At 39.1% G+C, this 24,709-nt stretch overlaps 1 protein-coding gene across 7 annotated transcripts in view; it reads left to right on the top strand.

Moving 5' to 3' along the window:
- LOC127511058 (neoverrucotoxin subunit beta-like) overlaps nucleotides 1-23,708 on the top strand; it is a 37,443-nt gene extending 13,735 nt beyond the window's left edge. For 3 of the 7 annotated variants that reach the window (XM_051891412.1, XM_051891413.1, XM_051891414.1), the window contains one exon: nucleotides 1,602-4,196. In XM_051891412.1, the coding sequence (XP_051747372.1) occupies nucleotides 1,602-3,307 (1,706 nt within the window). In that variant the 3' untranslated portion in view covers nucleotides 3,308-4,196. Of the gene's footprint in view, nucleotides 1-1,601; nucleotides 4,197-11,842; nucleotides 13,582-13,778; nucleotides 13,844-14,120; nucleotides 14,386-14,523; nucleotides 14,661-14,756; nucleotides 14,781-14,990; nucleotides 15,265-15,407; nucleotides 16,260-23,456 lie in introns of those variants that run through there. The other 4 variants (XM_051891416.1, XM_051891418.1, XM_051891417.1 and 1 more) reach the window with 4 other exon arrangements.
- The last annotated feature ends 1,001 nt before the right edge of the window (nucleotides 23,709-24,709 follow it).

Below are 24,709 nucleotides of genomic sequence, written 5' to 3'. Positions count from 1 at the left end.
TTGTAATTCTAACCCTGTTTTTATTAATAAAATCATTATGAGATAAGAAATAGCCATTATCATCTAATAAATCATGAATAAAAATAATGCCTTTGTCATACCAATCACTTTTAAACAGAGATTTCCTATTAATAACTACAGCCCTATTGTTCCAAAGAGTAGAGTTATGAGGGGAAAAGTTATGGGTAAATATCATTTTTTCAAAAAAGCAGTACTTGTTTATGAAAGTTTGACACCTTCAAAGGAATTTTACAAAGATCAAGATCACATCTTAACACAAATTCAAGGCCGCCAATGTTTTTAAAAATGTGGTTAGGAATATTGTACCATATTGAGTGTGACTTTGTTAAACATTCTTTCAGCCATTTTATTCTAAATGTAAAAAGAAGATATTCAAAATCAATGGCTCTCAATCCTCCATGTTCATACTCTTTAACCATATGGAATTTATGTAAATAATGTGTTTTTTTTTGTTTTTTTTTTAAAAACTGTACAAAAACAAAGAATAATTAAAGCTGCAAGCAGCGATGAAAGGGCCCTCGCACCCAGGCATACTGCCACCCGTTGGCCACAGGAAAACAGTGAACAGCTAAAAAAAAATTATTAAAGCTAAATAGCTGCCCAACAATTATTTCAAACCAGAAGTTAGCACAATCAAATGTCATTTGGTCAAGAAAAAAAGAGCAGAAAAAGACCACCAAAGAAATGAACAATAATTGTGCAGGGGCTGAGGCTTTTTATGAGGAGAGTGCTGCCAATCAGAATCACACCCACAAAGTTCACTGTAAATAATGACAACAATAATGACAACCCTTGGTGAAGCAATTCAACCAAAAGCTCCCAGCATGGTGTCAAATTATGTACTCAAAATAAATATTAAATAAATAAATAAAACGTGCACATTAAAGAAAACGGTCACAAAAGTGTAGAGATCACACCAAACTAAAGATAATTACATGAGGTTGCAAATGACCGAAACCACTACTACCGCATGGCAACAATCGATTCAATTGATAGAGACTGTTGCAAAACAAAAAAAAACAAAAAAGAGGTTGGTGACAGTAATACAAAACAAATCTAAAAAACACAAATAAACAATAAAGAATTAATACCAATAATAATACCAACAGCTAAAAACATGCACCTCTGTAGTCTGTAGCAATGAAAGAAAGAGGAGGGCTTTTCACCATGACACAGACATACTCTGGGTTCGGCCCACATTCTGAGCTCGGAGCCCTCCTCTGGACAGCACGCCAGACAAACTTTAATGCTGTTAAAGAATTGAAAAATTAGTTGAAAACTGAGGAAGTTATGGTGTTCACAGGCTAGTATAACCAGGTTTGTGCATTGAAAATCACAAGTGTACTCAATTAATGTTTCAGCGATCACAGGTTTTCTAACTTGTGTGAAGTGATCAAATGTGTGTTAGCTTTTGTTGCACTTTCTACCTGTCAAATATGAATGAATTAAATTATTAATAGGTGATACAGTTTTGAATCATTTGACATTTTAGTGATATTGCACAGAGTTGTACTCACTTATTTTGTATACCGTTTTTATAAATGGACGTACAAACAATTATTTCCTTTTCCTTTAACCAGCAGAGATGGAAAAAAGTCAAAAAAAGACAATTAGACTGTGCCAGTCTGCTGTTAAGGACAATCTTAAAGGCTTAAGGGTTGTACGTAACATAAAGAACAACTGGAGCAGTAAAATAGCTGATGGAAGTAATGAAAACCTGCCCATGTTTAAACTCAGCCTGTCTGAAACATGGAAGAACAGAGATGGATTCTGCAGAAGAAGCACATTTGGGAAGAACGTCACAAAACAGAACAAGACCATCATGATGATCGGAGCCACAGGTGCAGGAAAAACCACCCTAATAAACAGCATGATCAACTACATTCTGGGAGTGGAATGGGAAGACGACTTCCGGTTTGTGCTGATAGATGAAGGGAAGCAGAAATCCCAGGCTGAAAGTCAAACTTCAGCGATAACGGCATATCAAATCAATTACATGGATGGTTTCCAGGTCCCTTATTCTCTGACCATAGTGGACACACCAGGATTCGGTGATACCAGAGGAATCTCACATGACCAGAAGATCATAAAGAAGATTCAGGAGTTCTTTTCAGCTCGTGGAGGGATCGACCGCATTGATGCCGTGTGTTTTGTAGTACAGGCTTCACTTGCCCGTCTGTCACACACACAGAAATACGTCTTTGACTCCATTCTTTCCATATTTGGGAAGGATATTGCTGAAAACATCCTTGTGCTGGTCACCTTTGCAGATGGGAAAAGACCTCCTGTTCTTGAGGCCATCAAAGTCTCTGAGGTGTCCTGTGCTACCAATGAGTCTAAAGAGCCTCTTCACTTCAAGTTCAACAACTCTGCTGTGTTTGTTAATAATAATGAACCTGCAGAGGATGAGGACTCTGACTGTGAAAACTTTGACCAAATGTTCTGGATGATGGGAGTTTCTAGCATGAATAAATTCTTCACATCCCTTAACACGATGCAAACCCAGAGCTTGACTCTGACACGGGAGGTCCTAAAAGAGCGACAGCAGCTGGAAGTGCTTGTGGAACGTCTCCAGCCCCAAATCAATGCTGGTCTGTCAAAACTGGATGAAATCAAGAAGACAAGAGCAGATCTGGAGCAGCACAAGGCTGAGATGGATGCAAACAAGGATTTTGAATATGAAGTAGAAGTAACTGTCCCAAAACAGATCAAAAACACCACTGGTTACTACTTGATGAACTGCCAGCAGTGTCACTTCACATGTCATGACACATGCGAAATTGCAGATGACAGTGAAAGATATAACTGTGTGGCCATGACAGATGGAAAGTGTAGGGTCTGTCCTGGAAAGTGTGCTTGGCATGTGCACTTCAATCAGAAATACAAATGGATTTATGTCCCAGAAAAGAGAAAGCAAATCTATTATGATTTAAAAAAGCGATTTGAGGCTGCACATGGAAAGGTCACGTCAAAAGAAAAGATCTCTGAAGAACTTGAAAAGGAGCTCGACATTGTCCAGGATACTGTGACTGGACTAATTAAAAAATCTCAAAATTCTTTGGAGCGACTGCAGGAAATCGCCCTCAAGCCCAATCCTCTGTCCACTCCTGACTACATCGATCTGATGATTGAGTCTGAGGAACAAGAAGCCAAGCCTGGATTTAAAGATCGCATTCAGTCTTTGATGGACGTCAGGAAGAAGGCAGAGATCATCAGTAAGGTTTCCACAGGAGAAGTGCTTCCAGAGGATTGGAAAACATACAAACTCGCAACAAGAAAAAAATAATCATCCTATGAGAGAACAGACCTGAATTATGTTCAAAGATATTCAAAGTGAAACTTTAACTCTTTATCTACAATTACTACGACTATAAACTTAAACATTTTTATTAAAATACTTTAGTACTTTAAAAATATGTTAGTTTAACAATGTTCTTCACCTTCATTCTTCACATGATGTACAGTACATATCTGTATTATTGCAGCTTGTTACATAAAGAGAAATCCATACATCTCAAACTGATTTATATGATACTGAATGAGCTGAATATGAATATTATCACGTATCACAAATGATCAGAATGTATCAGAATGCTGTTTTGGGATGATGTAATTTTACTTTCATTGATTCCAGTTATTCATTGTGCATGAACAAGAAAAAAAAAAAAAAGAAAGAAAACATGCAGGTAAAGTTAACTAAACAGTTCTCCCATTGATTTTCCCCCATTGATCAGTTGTTCCCAGGTGTGTACTGTTAGCCTGTTACTCTTGTGTATGTTATCCTCAGTCAGTCATTCTGTGAAACATGGAGGCAGACAGACGGAGATGATTTTAATGAAATCAAAGCCAAAACAAAACAAGGGAACATGAAGAACTGAGACCTGAGGAACTGCAGTCAAACACACACAACATTAGCTGCAGCATCACTTACAGACAACAGAACGTCTAAAGGGGACCCTCAAAATAAAGTGTAACCTTTTATTTCAAAATGATTTATTTTAATTGTATATTTTTATGATTTCATTAAAAATACACAAATGTTTTCTTTACTTTCAATTTATTTTTTTTTCCTGTTCATGAACTTGTTTTATGTATTTACCACTGAAAATCAAATAATGTATTTAACAATTGCTTTATCTTGTTTCATGTAGTATATTAAAATACTCTTAAGTACAGTGAATAGTCTGTCCATCCTCTCCTGTCATAAAATGAGAAAAAGAAAACACTTCTGAAACATGTTTCATGTGTTGGAAGCAGGGAAACGTACAATCAAAAAGATCTGCGTGACTTTGACAAAGGTCAAATACTGACGGATAGATCACTGAGCATCAGCACAGCAACGTGCAGTGGCTAGTTCTGACCAAAAGTGTTGCCAGAAGGACAACCGGTGAACCGGAGCCAAAGACCAGTGCTGGAACAAAGTACACAAATACCAGATGTAACAGGGTTAAAAATGTTACTGTAAATGTTATGACTTTCACCAAAATTACTGTGTTTTTGTTCATTTATTAATTGTTTGGAGACCCCTTGTGGCGACATTAAGTAATTAGTGGGTCATTTGTCTTTCGCCCCCACCCCCAGCAGAGAAGTTTATCCGATGCTGAGAGGTGGTAGGTAAAATGTGCTCCGGTGAAATAAGATTTCTTTGTAACTTAATACTTGTTTATTTCACAAATACTATTAACGCCCCTTTCACACTGCAAGCATGAGCGTAACTACATCACCGCAGCTGCAGAGACGCACGTAGGGTGACCACCCGTCCCGCATTTTGTGGGACAGTCCCGAAATTGGAAGCTTTGTCCCGCAAGACTTAAATAGTGTCCCGCATTTCCTTTATGTCTGTATTATCATTTTTTTTTTTCATTCCTGAAATTACAATACCACAGTAAGACATATAATAAAAAACTGTGACTGGCATTTAAAAATCTATTTGTCAAGTATATCTACTGGGTGGTTGTTCTGCTCGCCTGATAAATAAACTACAGCTCGTACAAAATGCAGCAGCTAGAGTTCTTACTAGAACCAGGAAGTATGACTATATTAGCCCAGTTCTGTCAACACTGCATTGGCTTCCTGTTAAACATCGTATAGATTTTAAAATCTTGCTAATTACTTACAAAGCACTAAATGGTTTAGCTCCCCAGTACCTGAGCGAGCTCCTAATTCATTATAGTCCTTCACGTCTATTGCGATCTCAGAATTCAGGCCAGCTGATAATACCTAGAATATCAAAATCAACCGCAGGCGGTAGATCCTTCTCCCAAAGTTTAGCCAGAGGAGAACTGCCCCCTCGACTGAGCCTGGTTTCTCCCAAGGTTTTTTTCTCCATTTAAACACCTATTTGCCACTTGTCTGCCACCTGATGGAGTTTGGGTTCCTTGCCGCTGTCGCCTTTGGCTTGCTTAGTTGGGGACACTTGACTTGACATTTGATATTCAACAGTGCTTTGATCTGCCTGCATTGACACTATTCTTTAAGAGCTGCTGTGCAGCCAAACAATGTACCAGTTATCAATGTAAAGCTGCTTTGACACAATCTACATTGTAAAAAGCGCTATATAAATAAAGGTGACTTGACTTGACTTGACTATTTGTGCAGCCGTCATGTTCTAGCTGTGAAAATAACTAACCAACGCAATCATACAGAGAGGTTTTCCCGCTGATGACAACTGAGTGGACAGCGCAAAGTGCGGGCCTCATCAGAGTCGGTAAACACAGTTACAACAGTAGGAATTTCATCTTTTCTTCTCACGTTAATAGTTCATTTAATGTGGAATCTTTGGTGTTATTATAATGAAAAAATGTCGAGAGCGCATTATTGTAACACGAGCGCACATCAAATGCGCGAGCATGAATCTCTCCGCTCACAGGGATTCTGGAGGCGCGCGCTCTCGCTCAGATATTACATGTGCATTGTCCTCCTGCATGTGCAGCCATGAATCTAGAATTGTCTTCTCTCCAGGATTTAATGTTGCCAGAAGCACAACATTACAATGTGGGCACCTGTGGTGTAGCGCCGATTCCTGGGCCCTACGCAAAGACAGTGTGTGGGGGCCGCTTAATATATATAGTATTATATTTTTTTTTATGTCACACTTTTTTAAATAATAGTGTACAATTATACACAGAGCACTCACTGATAGAAAAACAGCTGTACTATATATCATGTAACACTCTTGTGTTTGAATTGTGCTGTAAATAGAGCATCCCAGAAATATTTGACATAAAAATGACAGTTTTGTGTTTTATTAACAGACATTGTGCCTTGTATTCCAAAACATTATAATCTTTCTAAACTATTTAACACTGTAGGTGCCTCTACAAGCATGATGAACACAGGTTTGATATTATCCTGAGCCATATATGTCTGATATTTAAGTTATCATAATATGTGTATTGTTTAAGAATAGCTGCTGTGTACAGGTGCTGGTCATATAATTAGAATATCATCAAAAAGTTGATTTATTTCACTAATTCCATTCAAAAAGTGAAACTTGTATATTATATTCATTCATTACACACAGACTGATATATTTCAAATGTGTATTTCTTTTAATTTTGATGATTATAACTGACAACTAAGGAAAATCCCAAATTCAGTATCTCAGAAAATTAGAATATTACTTAAGACCAATACAAAGAAAGGATTTTTAGAAATAATAAAAAATATTGAACCTTTTCACAATATTCTAATTTTCTGAGATACTGAATGTAGGAAAACACATGTAGGAAAAGGCAGACTCCAGTTCAGCAAGCATCTATTTACACAACATAAACAGCGGCATATAGGTCGCCGTCGCCTCGCTCGAACAATATAGGTTCTCACTTGGTCTCTTTGGAAAGAAATTTATGAGGAATTGTTTTCCCTTACTGTTTACTTTTTGCCTGATCTTAGCTTGAACGACGACGGCGGTGGCGTGATTCGAAGATCACCACACTCAGGAGGCCGGCGTGTCCGCTCTCCTCACAGCCATTCAGCGCTTTGCAACGTTCCTAGACAACCAATCAAATCATGCGAATTGCGTGCATGCTGTGCTTGTAGGGGGCGCCTACACGGACGTGTGCCAAAGCTTGCGAACAGAGAAATAGCACAGACACCATGTATATGCGCACAATTGTATAATAATAATAATTTCAGGATTGTTGAGGGCCCCTCACACGCCAGGGCCCTATGCACTCTGTCACCCTTTTCCCCCCACTTACGACGCCCCTGGTGGGCACTCACCGCCAGAAACATTAATCGGCGCATATGCCAAGTTTGCCAACAAATGTAAATAAATATTTACATAGCGTAGTAGTTGTAAATTTATGTCTCACACGTGTCCTACATTGTCCCGCAAAATCACATCTACTGTCCTGCAACAGATCAATAGCCAGATGGTCACCCTCACACACTGGAAGCGCTTGTACAGCGTCACAGCAGCGGGTCCAAGCTACATATAAGTGAGCATTTCTTTACAAAGACAGCTATAAATTTGTTTTATAAGTTGGTCATTTATAAACTTGATAGCCCTGAAAGTTTGTTAATATATATGCATATAAACGTAATAAATAAATAAAAGCCTTGTGTCATCCATTGCTGCACACGAATGAGGTAAGCTTTCCCCTGAAGCCTTGTTTACACTGCACACGTCTGCGGCGCGTTACGGCTCCGGCGAGGTTTTGTTCCGTCCTCTACTACGCGGTCATCTCACACCAGAAGCATTTCAGAAGCGAAGCGGCTGGATTCGTAAGACCACTAGATTTGCCCGTCTGACGTTTTTTCCTTGATTTTTTTTTGTTTTTAATGGCTAAATTGTTATATTTTGTCCGGTTTAATTGTGTTTATTGCTATGCCATAGTTTATTTTGCTGTAGCCTACAGACGAAGTTAATACACTTAAAAGTCCAGTTATGGACAACAAGAACAAAAAATTTAAAGTTTTTCAACTTCGAATCTCTTGTCGTCAGTTTCTGGCCTCCTGGTGATGTGAAATATGTTATATTATATTAAATCTGAATTATTTAAAAGTAATTGTAACAGTAATATAATAACATTATAGCAATGCAGGCTGCATCTTTATAAATACATTCATAGAACCATACGACTGACTAATTAATACTTATAAATCAGTGTATAATGGATTATGAACATGCACATTGAAAAAGAAAATGCATGACATATAAGTAATTATAAAAATAATAGAAATGTAACTATAACTGTTCTTATAATGCAGTACAGGTCTTAATGAGTCTTTATAAATATGTTAATAAAATAGTAATACTTACTTATAAATAAGTATAAATGGAGCTATAATTGATTATAAGCATGGCAAAGTGTTTTTTTCTTTACTCAGTTTATGTTTCCGTCTCCTCTGCCCGTTTGCTACTGTGTCTAACTGTCCAGCTCAACTACACGCCGCAGAGGTTTTCAGTGTTTCTGACTGGTGTCTGTCATGTTTGGTGGAGGTGGAATGAAGCACACAGCAGAAGGAGTGAGAATACAAACACAGTTTAATAATAGTTATAATCCAAGGTCTTAGTCCATATGACCTATGATCAGTCCGTACATACAGTTGAGCTCAAAAGTTTACATACCCCTTGCAGAATCTGCAAAAATGTTAATAATTTTAACAAAATGAAAATTGCATGTTATTTTTTATTTAGTACTGTCCTTAATAAACTATTTCACATAAAAGATGTTTACATAAAGTCCACAAGACAGAAAAATAGCTGAATTTATTAAAATAACCCCATTCATAAGTTTGTGAACCATTGATTCTTAATACTGTGTGTGGTTACCTGGATGATCTACGACTGTTTGTTTGTTGTGTGATGGTTGTTCATGAGTCTCTTGTTTGCTCTGAACAGTTAAACTGAGCTCTGTTCTTCAGAAAAAATCTCCAGGTCCTGCAGATTCTTCAGTTTTCCAGCATCTTTTGCATATTTGAACCCTTTACAACAGTGACTGAATGATTTTGAGATCCATCTTTTCACACTGAGGACAACTGAGGGACTCAAACACAACTATTAAAAAAGGTTCAAACATTCACTGATGCTCCAGAAGGAAACACGATGCATTAAGAGTCGGGGGGTGAAAACTTTTGAACAGGATGAAGAGGTCTAAATTTTTCTTATTTCGCTTGAATATCATTTTTTCTTCATTTAGTACTGCCCTTCGGAAGCAACAGAAAATACTTGCATGTTTCCCGGAAGACAAATTATATACAATTTACCTTGATGTTCAAATTCAAAAGTTTTCACCCCCCGACTCTTAATGCATCGTGTTTCCTTCTGGAGCATCAGTGAATGTTTGAACCTTTTTTAATAGTTGTGTTTGAGTCCCTCAGTTGTCCTCAGTGTGAAAAGACGGATCTCAAAATCATTCAGTCACTGCTGGAAAGGGTTCAAATATGCAAAAGATGCTGGAAAACTGAAGAATCTGCAGGAGCTGGAGGATTTTTCTGAAGAACAGAGCTCAGTTTAACTGCTCAGAGCAAACAAGGGACTCATGAACAACCATCACAACAACACAAAAAAAAACAGTCGTAGATCATCAGGTAACCACACACAGTGTTAAGAATCAATGGTTCACAAACTTATGAATGGGGTTATTTTAATAAATTCAGCTATTTTTTTTGTCTTGTGGATTATATGTAAACATCTTTTATGTAAAATATCTTACTCAGGACAGTACTAAATAAAAAATAACATGCATTTTGTATGATCTCTCTTATTTTGTTAAAATTATTAACATTTTCACAGATTCTGCAAGTGGTTCACATACTTTTCCTTGCCACTGTATGTCATTAATTATAATCCATTGTAATTAATTCACAATATATGTGCATAATTCCCTTTTTGGTCAATTTGTATTATAATTGATCATAACATACATATAATGCATGATATTGCTGTGGACATATCTCAGGAGTACAGCCAAAAAGTGTTACCCAAGACTTTTCCCCGACTCATCTCACTCCACTGTGCAGAATGAGGTCTCCGTAGGCACTGTCCAGTTCGTCCAACAACACAATAAAACGGCGGTGCGTTAGAGGGCGAGCTCGAGTGAAGTTGACCACAGCGCCCATAACCTCCATGAGGTCTCCATCAACTAACTTGCTTCACAGTGCTCTCTGGTGCACAATACAGTCAAACGCCGACAAATCAGGGGAGATCTTTGTGTTTTCCCATCATTGAGGTGCACCATCAGTAGTGATGGAGACACTGAGGATGTCGGGATGTTCATGTCTTCACACGCTTCACTAAGTGCTCTGTGAATGTCCTTGTTTCTTCAAGTAGCGATTTCAACGCCAGGAAATCTTCCGTAACCTCAAAAGTTCCTGAATTCACACATCTCACCCAAATCGTCTCTGACGTCTGTCGATTCATCCGCTGCTAAACTGAGTGCTGATGCAGAGGCTAGTTTAGTTTGTAGTTGTTCTGTCAAATCCTCAGATATTTCAGAAATTCTGAGGATTTCATAACTTTTTATCCTGCGGATATCTCGCTCTTGTTGCTCAGGTCATCAAACAGACATTGTGATTCCAGAGAACAGTTCTTCACCAGCTCCCCATCACTGAACGGCGTGTTTGGGAAGGAACCACGAAATTTTGACCGTTGCTCATGTCACGGTCTGGGACACTTTTAAGCTACCTCGCATTATTCTGTTCAGTGATGGCTTTTCTTCAAGACTAGTTATCTTGAGATCTCTTTCCTGAGATCCAGGTGGATATTTCTTGTCAAATGTTGCATGGGTGGTATGGAAATGTCTTTTGACATTGTAAGTTTTGCCCAGTGTTTTACTGCAGAGCAAGAGAAAGGCTGGACACTTTTAAAGGGTTAGTTCACCCTGTCATTAATTACTCACCCTCATGTCGTTCCACACCCATAAGACCTTCGTTCATCTTCAGAACACAAATTAAGATATTTTTGATGACAGAATGCTGTCAGATCTCCTATGGAGCTGGAAATATGACAATATGATCTGAATTTGAATTGTGTTCATTTGAATTATTGACATCTAACAGAATTGAATATTGTCATTTTATATAGTTTTGAATTTGAATTTATTATTAAAAGTGAATCCTGGACATTTGATATTTCACAAAATTGAGTTTATGGTATAATTTTCCACATATGTATTTTCAAACAGCTTATTTTTTGTTCTGAATTCTTAGACTGCAGATATTCACTTAAAAATACAGCTTCAAGTTTCAACAAATTAGAAACACCAAATTCAATATTCTAAAATTCAAAATGCAGAAATTCAGATCGTACTGAAAGCAGGTCAGAGGTCCAACTTCCACAGGGAAGAGTAGAGGATCTCGGAAGAGTCGAACGTCACATTTTGGCCAATCACAGAGCAGCAATAATCCTCAGCATGAGACATTGATCCTTTCTGTCTTTCTGGTCATTCACTCCATCAGTATATAGTGTTTTAAATTCTACATATATGTATTTGTTTTATTTTTCTGCGAGTAAAAGCCTAAATCAAATCTGTTCATCATAACAAGCGATCGATTCTCTTCAGAAAATCTGGACTAAGCCACTCGATTCATATGCTTCCATTGTCAAGTAGCGTGGTATCGTCACATGACAGCATTTTGAACCCATGACTTGGCAAGATGAATGAGAAGGTGAACGTTAAATGTCATCTGTGACTCGCTGTATAAGATCTGAAACCTGAATATGAAATCAAATCTCAGCTCTGTTGATTTCACATGATTTTAGTTCATCCTTCAATGGCTGATACAAGAAGATGGTGATATTGACAAGCAAGATGAAAATATGTTTTATATGAATAATAACATGACTGTATCATTTTGATTTGACTATTTGTAGTACAACTATGGATGATTTGGGAGAACCTGGAGAAGAAAACGTTCATGGGTCTGGAGTGCTGGAGGTGAAGGACACACGTTGAAGACCAGTACTGATCAAACACCGGTCCAGAAGACATCTGCTGTCCATCATACAGAAGAAAGTAAGAACTGGGACTCAAGTTCTCAGTGATTGCTGGAGGGAATACAGTACAACACCGTTCATTCATTATCAGCAGAACCACAGACGCTCCTCCATCCACACCCAGCTCATATAAAGAACATATATATCGTTACAGGAGAAACCTCACCAAACGTTCATTACAAGGAAATCTACTGGCTTGGGAAGGATCACAGACATTTACCCATTGACTGCTTAATTCATGACATTAAAAAAGTATATACATTTAAATGAAACAAAACGAGACTTTAGTCATAACTGGAAGAAAGTTCTTCGTCCTTGTGTGATAATCTTTATACTTTCACGTACTGTACAAAAGTCTACTCACCCGAGTTATTGTTATATTTTTTTAAAAACATTGTCTTTTACTGTAAAATGCCAATTGACATAAAAACTGTGTAAAGATCAGAAATTATTCGATTTTGGTTTCGTACATCATACAACCCTTCCACATGAAACTGGAATCTTGCCATTTGACATGTGATGTCTATACTTGTTTATAAGAAGATGAATATTGCATTCACATTCAAAATGAGTAAAGTGTGTCTTACACTGGTACATTCATAGAAATGATAAACAGGCACAAGGTATGTTAAACCAAGTCGCTTCGGTCTGTTTTTATAGCTTTAGTCGAAGTGGAGACACTTTTGAATACTTATGGTCAGATAATAAACTTTTATTGGATCGGAGCACATTCTGCTTTAACTTAGAGACAGCTCCTCCAATTGAAATTGTATTATTCCAATTCAAATAAGTAATTTTATAACTAGGTTTAAACTTTTTATATCTTTTAATTGTTTAGGTAATTTTCCTCTTGGCTTTTACTGTGCAGGGAATTAGTTTGCTGTTGATATGTAAACTGCCCTTCATTACACATACAGCCACCATGTTCAATTCTCATCATCGTGAAAATTATATATAACAGAAGTTAAGGAACAAAAACGAAATTGTTTGCCCCCTGGTGGGCATTATGTTTTATTTCATTTAGCAGTTCTGGACGTAAAACATGTAAAATGTAAAGCATAATTACATTGTTGTGTGAGTCGCAGCTCTGTGGTGTTGTGGGAGAAAGTTGGAGGGAAACGATCTGAACTTTCCACTCAGAGTGAGTTTTCCAGGAGCCAGTGTATTTTCCCCAATAAATTTTAAAAAGTTAACATTTTTATTCAGCAAGGAAATGCATAATAAAAGTATTAATTTCATGAATTAATCAAAATTGTAAGTAAAGACATTTACAGTGTTACAAAAGGTCACTTTTTCAAAGAATCATTTGGCAATACTTTCATTTCTGTTCATGTCACCAGTGTTTGGGGAAATAGACGAAGCTGCATGTGCAGATAAGAAAATAAGTTATGTAACAAACAACAAATGTTATCTCTGGTATTTTCTTAACTTGCTTTTTTCCATCTCATATTTTGAAGCAGAAGTGGGTGTTATTGACCCCCTGTGAGCAGTTTATGTTATTTTGCGATACATCCACCACAAGTACTGTACGCTTACATGAGATTACAGAAGAACCACTTGTGTGTATCGCCGTCATTCAGGCTGTGTTCGAGCACACTTACCCTGAGGAGAGACAGGTAAGGGCCGTGTCTGATCATGACGTTCATCGCGACTGAATGTATGTGTCAGACACATTCACTGGGGTTAAAGATGTATTTCTAATCTGACACAGAGTGAGCAGCAGACGGTCATGACATTGACGTAATGAGGTTAATTCGACATTATGATTGCAGGTGTCATAATAATCTGTTCATTTGTGTGTGTTGTGTTTCAGGATGGATGTACTTGTGATGTTGTTGGTCTTTCCTCTGCCTGGACTGTGTCACGCTGCATTGACAAGTACGTTTAGGGCCGTACAAGTGTATTTGTTACTGACGCCATGTAGTATGTCTTGAAGTACTGAATTTTGAAGAGAAATAGTTCATTGCTGGTCACTAAAAGCTAAAAGCCTGAGCTAGGACACAGGATTAGGTTTTTAACTAGATTAATTGGCATATAATGGCAGGTTATATTCTGGATATCAGGTCATGAACTGGAATTGTTTGGTTGTACAGTGCTCAGGCCTGTTTATTGATGGGTTTTCATTTGAAACTGGACGTATTTATATCATTCCTAGAAAATGTTGCTCTTGGAGCCAGTGCTGTCCAATCTTCCACATACTCTTCCTATGGAATGGCAAATGGAGCTGTAGATGGAAACAGAGATGCAGATGAAATGTTGTGCACTCGTACTTCACTTCAGAATGACCCTTGGTGGAGAGTTGACCTGAAGAACGTCTACCAGATCAGAAGGATCATCATCACTAATGGTGGATTGGAGATGAGTGGCGCTGAGATCCGTATCGGCAACGGATTGACAAACAACGGCAACAACAATCAGCTGTAAGGGTCGTTTTCTCTCTCTCACACTATTCACTCAATTGAAAAGGCTTACAAAATTTATTTTTACTCAGTCAAAAACCTGGTTAGAAAGAACACAAATAGACACTGTATGTTTTCTTCATGTTTCCGTGTGCACAGGGCTGCAGTGGTCTGGTCCGTCCCACCTGGAGGCACGAGAACATGTGACTTTAGGCCTATGGAGGGGCGATACGTCAACATTTTTCTCCATGGGATGAATAGAGCTCTCAGTTTGTGTGAGGTTGAGGTTTTTGCAGGTAAAAGACAGAGAGAGAAGAAACATCTGTGATTTCATTTGTTTCTGTATATATTAATGAGTGAATAACACTTATTACTGTCATTTTTATTAACAGAATATGATCCCACTTGTGTTCCGGGTGAGTGTATATCTAACTTTGAAACTGCTTTTAGTAACACACACACACACACACACACACACACATATATATATATATTCTTAAAAATATTTCAGAAATGTCAAAGCAGTCCAAAAGCCAATACTCCAGAGGTTTGCTCATGGATTTAAGAACAACAAAAGAAAATATGTTCTTTTAAATGTTGTTTTACTTTTTTTTCATGGGATACAGGCAATCTTGCTCTTGGTGCCAATGCCGTCCAATCTTCCATAATAGTTGGACGTATTGCCCAAAAAGCTGTAGATGGAAATAGAGATACCAGACACGAGTCATGTACTTTCACCAATTTCGGCAGACCCTCCTGGTGGAGAGTGGACTTGAAGAAAGCCTACAATATAAGAAAGGTTACCATCACTGTTAATATTAGTACTAGATATATGGAGTTGGAGGGGGGTCTGATCCGTATCGGCAACAGCCTGGAAAACAACGGCAACAACAATCAGCTGTAAGTTTTCATACATGTTTATGCATTTGTTGTCAGTCCTGTCCAGTAGAGGCGTGTCCCATAAATTCAGTGGTATTGAATATGATGGTTAATATTTGGATAAAAGCATGCCTCTGTCTCTCTCTTTCTGTGTTTATCCACAGCGCTGCAGTACTTCAGAGCATTCCTGACGGAGGCACAAAATCGTTTGAGTTCGCACCTGTTAACGGACGATATGTCAATATTGTAGCTAAACTCCCATATCTTGCTCTGTGTGAAGTTGAGGTATTTTGCCAGTGAGAAATACAGAGATGAGAATGTTTTTATATTCAATAGAACAATGATGTTTACATTACATCTCAACTTTTTTGTTTCTTAATTTTTTAAAGATTTATTTTCAGTATTTTTGCCTTTATTTAGACAGTAGAGCAGGAGATTCCTTAAGAAGGAATCATGTCTCTTGCTATTCTTTATTATTTTCTTTCTGTAAATTCTGTATGTATTAAAAGAAAATGCAGTACACCCAGATATACGTCCTCACCATTTAGTCATCTTTTACCCTCATGCCGTCCGAGATGTATACAACTTTCCCTCTTCAGATGAACACAAACAAAAGTTTTTAGAAAAATAAATAATCTCTGAGAATACACTCATGTGTTCCTAAAAGTCCAAGCTTCAAACAGCACAAACAGCAATAACTACAGTAATCCACACGACCCCAATGGATGAATCAGTGTCTTCTGAAGTGAAACGATAAGTGTTTTTAAGAAAAATACCAAATATTTTAAACATTTTAAACTGTAGACATGGGATTCCTTCTTAAAATTCATCAGTGGAAAGATTGAAAAAGGAGAAAAGGAAGAAGAGCAAGAAAAACAAAAAAGGGACAAAACATGCTACTTTCTGTATTTGAAATAAAAAGTTTATTTTAAAAAATGTTTTAGATGAATAAGAAGTGTTGTAAATGTGTTTTGAATTAAGTTGTTTTTCAAATAAAGGTTTCCGAGTCAGTGATATCAGATTGTGTTTTATTGTACTTACCCTGTAACTACACGAAACAAGAGTATATTTCCCCAGTATTTAAAAAAAAAATGGCAATAGTTTTAGTTTTACTTGCCTTGAAACATTTGAGGCCAAACTAAAACATTTATACAGTAAAAAATTACTGTATAAATGCACAGATATGTACCCTGTAATTTTTAAAGCACCTACCCTAGTGAAAAAAACAGTATACTTAAGCACAATTTATTTGTATGTACTTTAGTATAACTAAATGTATTTGTGGCACTCTATAAATTGGTATACTTAAAGTCTGCTAAATTGGAACAACTAATTTTGTACTAAATGCATTTTAGTTGTCCAAAAGCAGTGCTGAAGTTCAACTGAAGTTGTATTAAATATACTTGTTTGTGCTAAAGTGGAACTATTCCAAGTATACTTAAGAACACTTTAAATATACTCTTGTATTTAAGTTTTGAAATGCAGAAATCACTCAGCATAAACTTCAAATGTATTTTGGTGACATTAGAATTGCAATTCAATTACATTGTAAGAGTGTTGAACATACATTAATATTATACTGATAACAAACTTTTAGTGATTTTAAAACACATTGCAATGGCATTCTAAGTTAACTTGTAGTGTGCTAATGGCATCATTATAGTGTGCTTCAAATAGGCTACAATAAAGTAATCTTTATAAATAAAGTTACAGCTTAAGAATATGCCTTTTACAGACAGCCCCAGCATACCAGTAACTTACTTATCCAGTGAACATCAGTGAGACAATGGGAACAGATTTATATGTATATTGAATGCAGGATCCAGTACGGGCTGGAGTCGAACCCGGGTCACTGCCACACAAGAGCACTTGGCTTACCTGTTGCGCCACCACACAGATAAAGTCTACGCTAAACTGGGGTTACTTTGCGTTCTCTCTATAATGTTACAAGTACAGCTATAAGCGCACAGACATTATTAATGACAATTATTAATGACAGCACAAATTATATGGATTAAAAGACTGTGAATCGCCGACAAAATTATTAATATAGACACAGTAATGGGTGAGTGAAAATAAACGTGAAACGGCCTGTTGCTATACAACACGAACGTGCATTAAAATTTAAGCTGTTGAAGGAATAAAACCAGCAGACGCAACATTAAATATCAAGAATGTTTTGCTTCCCTTTTACCTGACGTTATCTGTCATTAACACAACACGAAGCAATTGCATTAACCGGCACATTAGTTTTATTCTTGTGCACGCACTAAAACACAGACAGTTCTGTTCATTGGTGGAAAAATGTGAACGTGCAGAACTGCTTGTGTTTCTGTGTGCGCGGTTGAAATATAATCATCCGTAACATTCCTCTGCCGATTGTCTGCGCGTGTCACGATCACTGTCTGTTCCTGTCAGTTCCTGGACTCCACTTCCCATAATCCTCCCTTCCAATCACATGCACCAATCACCAATTGCCACACACACCTGCAGATCATTACCTGGACTATTTAAGACACACACACACACACACCCTTTGCGAAGTCTTGATTTGCCCCGGTGATCACTTCTGAGCGGTTTCTTGTGGATTGTATTTCTGTTGCCATTGGACTGTTTATTGGACTGTGTTTGTTTGCCGCCTGCCCTGACCATTGCCTGTGACTTTACTCTGCTTGTCTGCCGCCTGCCTCGACCATTGCCTGTCCCTGTTTGTGTCTCTGCCTTTGCCCTGTCTACTCTGTAAGTACTTTTAATAAACAAGCTGCAAATGGATCCTCACGCATTCGACCCATCATTACAGAAGACTTCGCCATCAAACGATCCAGCAGCTTCTACGAGCGCTTCCAACCTTAGCATGGACCCAGCAATACGTCTCGTCCGCCTTCGGCAAGGTAATTGTACACTCGAGGACCACATTCAGAAGTTTTTAGACATTGCCTATTTCTCTGACCTGCCTGACTGTGCCCTCATTGACTTCTTTGGCTATGGATTAAACGAACCATTGAAGGACTACTTACTTATTAATGGTCCCCGAGGGTCGTTCGTGGAATTTCTGGACTTTGCCCTGCTTACTGTTGGTTCACTTTTTACTGTGGGTGTCGCGGAGGAACGCGACACCTCGTCCCCCCATGTAATGGCTGCCTCTAAAGAGAGCCTGCACAAAATGGCGGCCACAACATCATCACATCATGTCTCCGCTGATCTTCCAGAGCCAAGTCAAGTCTCCGTTGATCCTCTAGAATTACATCACGTCTCTGGATCTGTTTGGGAGCGGAGTGGGTTGCGTTCCAGTGTGGCTGATCCAGCGCTGACTTCAGTACGAGCGGCTGGCATTCCTAAGCCTCTGCCGGCCGCTTCACACTCAAGCTCGCCGGTTGCCACGCACTCAAGCTCGCCGGTTACCACGCACTCAAGCTCGCCGGTTGCCACGCACTCAAGCTCGCCGGTGGCGAAGCACTCAAGCTCGCCGGTGGCGACGCACTCAAGCTCGCCGGTGGCGACGCACTCAAGCTCGCCGGTTGCGACGCACTCAAGCTCGCCGGTGGCGAAGCACTCAAGCTCGCCGGTGGCGACGCACTCAAGCTCGCCGGTGGCGACGCACTCAAGCTCGCCGGTTGCGACGCACTCAAGCTCGCCGGTTGCGACGCACTCAAGCTCGCCGGTTGCGACGCACTCAAATTCTCTGGATGCTATGGACAAGATGGCCGCTTTGCCAGTGCCCACGGGCAAGATGGCCGCCCCGCCAGTGTCTGGGAACATAGGGGTCGTTCCAGCCAGTGAGTCCACTCCAGAACCAGCTCCAGTCCGCGAGTCCGCTCCAACCCGTGAGCCCGCTGCAGCGCCCTCAGAGGAGGTAGGCATAGAGCCACCGCCTCAACCATGTAAACGGAGGAGGAGGAGGAAGAAGGCTTCCTCCATCCCTCAAGGCCCGGAGGCCTTCCCAGAGCCTGCTGTAGGCCCGGAGGCCGTCCCAGAGCCCGCTGTAGGCCCGGAGGCCGTCCCAGAGCCCGCTGTAGGCCCGGAGGCCGTCCCAGAGCCCGTTGTAAGCCCGGAGGCCGTCCCAGAGCGGTCCGCTGCCGTCCCAGAGCAGCCCGCTCTTCCTGATACGGCCACGGAGGCCGTCGCTGAGCTCCTCGCCCTGCCGGCGCCACCCGAGCTCCTCGCCCTGCCGGCGCCACCCGAGCTCCTCGCCCTGCCGGCGCCACCCGAGCTCCTCGCCCTGCCGGCGCCACCCGAGCTCCTTACCCACGAAACCGCCACGGCCTCCGTTGAATTCCCCAAGAACTTTTTGGGGGGGGGCCATATACCTGAGGGTGGGGAGCTTGTGGGTGGGGACCCTGCACGGCCGCGATCATCAGCGGCCTCCGAATTGCTTGAGCTTGCGGGTAGGGACCTTACACGCCCACGGTCTTCAACCGCCTGTGAACTGCTGTGGCCGGCTACGGACCCTGACCTGCCGTGGGCGCCCAAGCTACCTGACCTACCGTGGCCGCCTAAGCCACCTGACCCGCCGTGGCTGCCCGGGGCACCTGACCCGCCGTGGCTGCCCGTGGCACCTGACCCGCCGTGGCTGCCCGTGGCACCTGACCCCCCGTGGCTGCCCGAGTTCCTGGACCTGCATTGGAGACCCCGTTCCCGTCTGCCAACAGGTCTCCAATGTACCCACCCCCCCTCCCTATCTGTGCCATTTACGCCGCGAGGACGCGCCTTCCGGAAGGGGGGCGTTATGTCACGATCACTGTCTGTTCCTGTCAGTTCCTGGACTCCACTTCCCATAATCCTCCCTTCCAATCACATGCACCAATCACCAATTGCCACACACACCTGCAGATCATTACCTGGACTATTTAAGACACACACACACACACACCCTTTGCGAAGTCTTGATTTGCCCCGGTGATCACTTCTGAGCGGTTTCTTGTGGATTGTATTTCTGTTGCCATTGGACTGTTTATTGGACTGTGTTTGTTTGCCGCCTGCCCTGACCGTTGCCTGTGACTTTACTCTGCTTGTCTGCCGCCTGCCTCGACCATTGCCTGTCCCTGTTTGTGTCTCTGCCTTTGCCCTGTCTACTCTGTAAGTACTTTTAATAAACAAGCTGCAAATGGATCCTCACGCATTCGACCCATCATTACAGCGCGCTTCATCTCTCAATGCACCACAACTGCTCCTGACAAAAACACAATGAAATGATTTGGCGGTCTCGCATTAAGCTGCGGATTTATATGTCATGCATAAATTAAAATTATTTACTTTTCATGCAGTTAACGTTTCTGGAATTATTTGACATTTTAACTTTCTTTTTTTTTCTTTTTTTTGCTCAGGATCAGTTCAATTATTAAATTTAATAATTCATAATATTTCAAGTCCATATTTCAAAGTGCAAATAAGGGCCATTAGTAGCATTAATGGGAAAAGTGTATTACAGCAGGTGCAGTGAAGAGCATTGGAAATACACAAATGTAATAAAACTTCTGATCAGGTTCGTAAATTTCACCATTTCAAACTGACTATATGTTGTTTTCTTTATTTGTCATAATTACAAATATTTACTTATGTAACTACTTTCTATATGTATGTATATCTGCATGCAAAATTGTGAAAAGTGCTATTGAATTAAATTAAACAATAGCCTACCTTATATACAAAGTGTGAGCAAATTATTAAAAAAGGTAAAGGTCATAATTATAAAACTTATGATTATTTTTTGCAACTCAAAACACATTTCCTGTAAATTTTCATCTAGGGCAATACTATGTTTTAAACAAGTAGAACTCAAATACTGTTCATTGAATTGGACATTTAATCATAACAGGTCAACATAGTATTCAACAAAAATAAATTACTGAAGTAAAAATATAACAAATGAAATCATTTTATTTGCAAATTTCTCATGGTTACGTCTGAGCTGTAGGCAAAAGTTGGGTTTGAAAATTCTGCCCTTACAGCCAGTTAGCAGAAACAAACTAGATGTTTCAGTTCATACCTAATGTTTTCTGTGGTTTGCACAAAAAGAAAGTCTCATCTAAAAAATTATATAGCATCATCTAAAAATAATTTGATCATTCTCAGATATGAAATACATGGTGAGACTTGTGTCTATAGCTACAATGACTTTCTAGACTCTAAAGTTACACAGATTCCCAATAGTGTGCACTCCAGCGAGTTCGGCTGTTTAGCAAAAGTACAGCAAAACCGATTGTTGGTGAGTGTGATGGCACTGGCTTTATGGCGTGTTCAAAACATATCAATCATTGTGGTTCAACCAATAGTAGGACGCTGGGGCAGGCCAATGGGGGTCAAGGTTTAGCTTCAGCAGTTACAGTGTCTTCAAATCATGTCAGAAAGAAAGTATTTAAAATGCACATGAACATCAGCACAACTCATCATTATGAGTTTAGGTTTTCTTAAGAGTTTCCGAGTTAAGTACGTGACGGTGAGAAAACATGTCAGAGGCAATGGATACAGTCTGCCCTAGTGAAAAAACCCTACCAAAATGTATTTAAAATAGGCCTACATTCATTTCACACTAACTAAAAACCCATTAATATACAGTAGTCAACATTTGAAGTGGATCAAAAAAGTTCATCAAAGTTGTCCTTAGAAGAAGTTTTTAGGACAACTTTGATGAAGGGTTTTGATCCGCTTCAAATGTTGACTATTTACTGACATAAATATTTTAATTAAACTTTATTTGGAGTTCTTCTTTATATTGCACAATGTATATTTCTAAATATTAAGCCTAAAATATGTTTAATAAATGTTATAAAATAAATGTATTACAAATAGATTTTAGTATATTTATTTTTCACTAGGGTATATGTGTTGGTACACTTATTTAAAAACGTTACGCAATGTATGTTCTCACTAAATTGCTGCCAAATGTAAGATTGTTGTATTTATTGATTGATTGTTGATTGGTCTGCTGCGTTCTCATGTTATTGTATGTTTTCTTTCCAATAAATAATATACTTTGCATAATAAAAGTATTAATTTCATGAATTAATCAAAATTGTAAGTAAAGACATTTACAGTGTTACGAAAGGTCACTTTTTCAAAGAATCATTTGGCAATACTTTCATTTCTGTCCATGTCACCAGTGTTTGGGGAAATAGATGAAGCTGCATGTGCAGATAAGAAAATAACACGTTGTTGCTGTAGCGCCCCCTATGCCCTGACTGTAACCAGAGCAGTGCACCGGGCTCTTGAAGTGTCTCTCAACTATATGCACTAATGCTATCCTCCCCCTATATCAGCTAGGAAATGTCACTGTATAATGACTTCAATCAACACAATGAGGTAAGTATAACAAAATTAACCTTTAGGTTTATTTATACACAGTAAAATAAAATAAATAAATATGTAAATATGTGTTTAAATCTCAAATGTTTAATAAACTCCAAATTAGGCAAACACTTGTCTTGTGTCTTTCTTATTCTTTGAGGAAAAATATGCAATCAATTCAAATAATTAATTATGACAGATCAACACTTCCTTAATATCTCAAATAAACCAATAATATCAATACAAAATATTTGTCTCAAAACCAATAGTTGAAACAATACCTTTTTGTACCTTTTGAGTGGCCACTCACATACGCACTCCTCACCAGTCCCAACCCCTCCCCGCTGCAGGCCTGGACGTTGCTAGAGATCGTTGGGGCCGTGAAACAACAAATGGCCACTTCACTCTATTGAGCAAATGAAATGAAATAAGATCACCTGAATTCCTCTTGATTAGCAGCATTCTCCTCAGACGCCTCCGAAACTCGAACACGCGCTCTCTCTCTCTCTCACGTGACGATGTTGTAATTGAGGTTAATGATTGCAGGTGTCATAATAATCTGTTCATTTGTGTGTGTTGTGTTTCAGGATGGATGTACTTGTGATGTTGTTGGTCTCTCCTCTGCCTGGACTGTGTCACGCTGCATTGACAAGTACGTTTAGGGTCGTACAAGTGTATTTGTTACTGACGCCATGTAGTATGTCTTGAAGTACTGAATTTTGAAGAGAAATAGTTCATTGCTGGTCACTAAAAGCTAAAAGCCTGAGCTAGGACACAGGATTAGGTTTTTAACTAGATTAATTGGCATATAATGGCAGGTTATATTCTGGATATCAGGTCATGAACTGGAATTGTTTGGTTGTACAGTGCTCAGGCCTGTTTATTGATGGGTTTTCATTTGAAACTGGACGTATTTATATCATTCCTAGAAAATGTTGCTCTTGGAGCCAGTGCTGTCCAATCTTCCACATACTCTTCCTATGGAATGGCAAATGGAGCTGTAGATGGAAACAGAGATGCAGATGAAATGTTGTGCACTCGTACTTCACTTCAGAATGACCCTTGGTGGAGAGAGGACAGGAAACAAAGACTGCGCTTAAAGAAATTTTTCACATTTCATTGTTAGATAAAATGGGACAAGATATAATTTTCAAAACAATAAAGTGCATTTCAAATATCTACTTTTGCATCAGCTGTTTTACACGAGCACAGAACTAATGATTAACTAAAACGACACTCCCAACGTGGTTGATGATGATGAATAATGCTGATGAAGGTTTTGATCACGCCATCAACAGCTTCTCAACTCCATGAACATGCTTAAGCGTCAGGTGACCTGCTGTTTCCACTCTCCATTTACTGATTTTAATGCTGTTCAAGACATCTGACAAACTACATGAATCCAAAAGAGGATGCAATAGACAATAAAATGTTTTCATCATGAAATATTCTAATTTTAGCATAGTCATGTCACTCACGCTTTTGAAATATAGTTATTCCTCAAAGTCACAAACCATAGTCGACAACATATAAAAATGAGATAACCTTTAGAATAATTTTATGAATAAAGGTGGAAAAGGAAAAACAAGTTGTAAAAACAAAACATAATTTCAATCTGTGTCAACTTAAATTCCAGAGCTGTCGTCACAGATATGTTTTGTCGTTTCTGTTCTGAGACTTTGATTAAGAAGGTTTTTTTTCCATGGTTTCTAATTAATTTGTTTCCATAAAAACTGATTCGGTGTCTCATTTAGTTCCTCACCAATCTGTTTCATCAGTTGACTTTCGGTTATTCTCTTTGCTACTAGTTGTGTGTAAAACTGCTGTTTTCTTCCTGTTGTAGTTTATGTAATGAAGTAAGCTGAAGTGATGGTGAAATGAAGCTTTGTGAAACAGGTTTTCCCTCGAGAGTATCGTGAAGTGATTCATTCTTAAAGCTTTTCAGCACACACTAATGACATCTGCTGGTCAAAATGTGGAAAAGCTGCCTTTGCGTTCCAGAGGACCCATTCGTTTATGATAGTTTCATATAATAAAGCACTTTGTGCTTTGACAACTATAAAAGCAATAAAATAATCAGTTTTTCTATGTGTGTCAGTATTGATGTATTTACACAATGAATAAATTCATGTTCTGATATCAGAGATCTCTACAGCCTTCAGATGCTCCTCCAGTGTACCAG

Source organism: Ctenopharyngodon idella, chromosome 4, assembly GCF_019924925.1.
Source record: "Ctenopharyngodon idella isolate HZGC_01 chromosome 4, HZGC01, whole genome shotgun sequence".
Classification (NCBI taxonomy): Eukaryota; Metazoa; Chordata; class Actinopteri; order Cypriniformes; family Xenocyprididae; genus Ctenopharyngodon; species Ctenopharyngodon idella.
The sequence above is the reverse complement of the archived record's forward strand: the minus strand, read 5'-3'. Positions and strand labels throughout refer to the sequence as shown.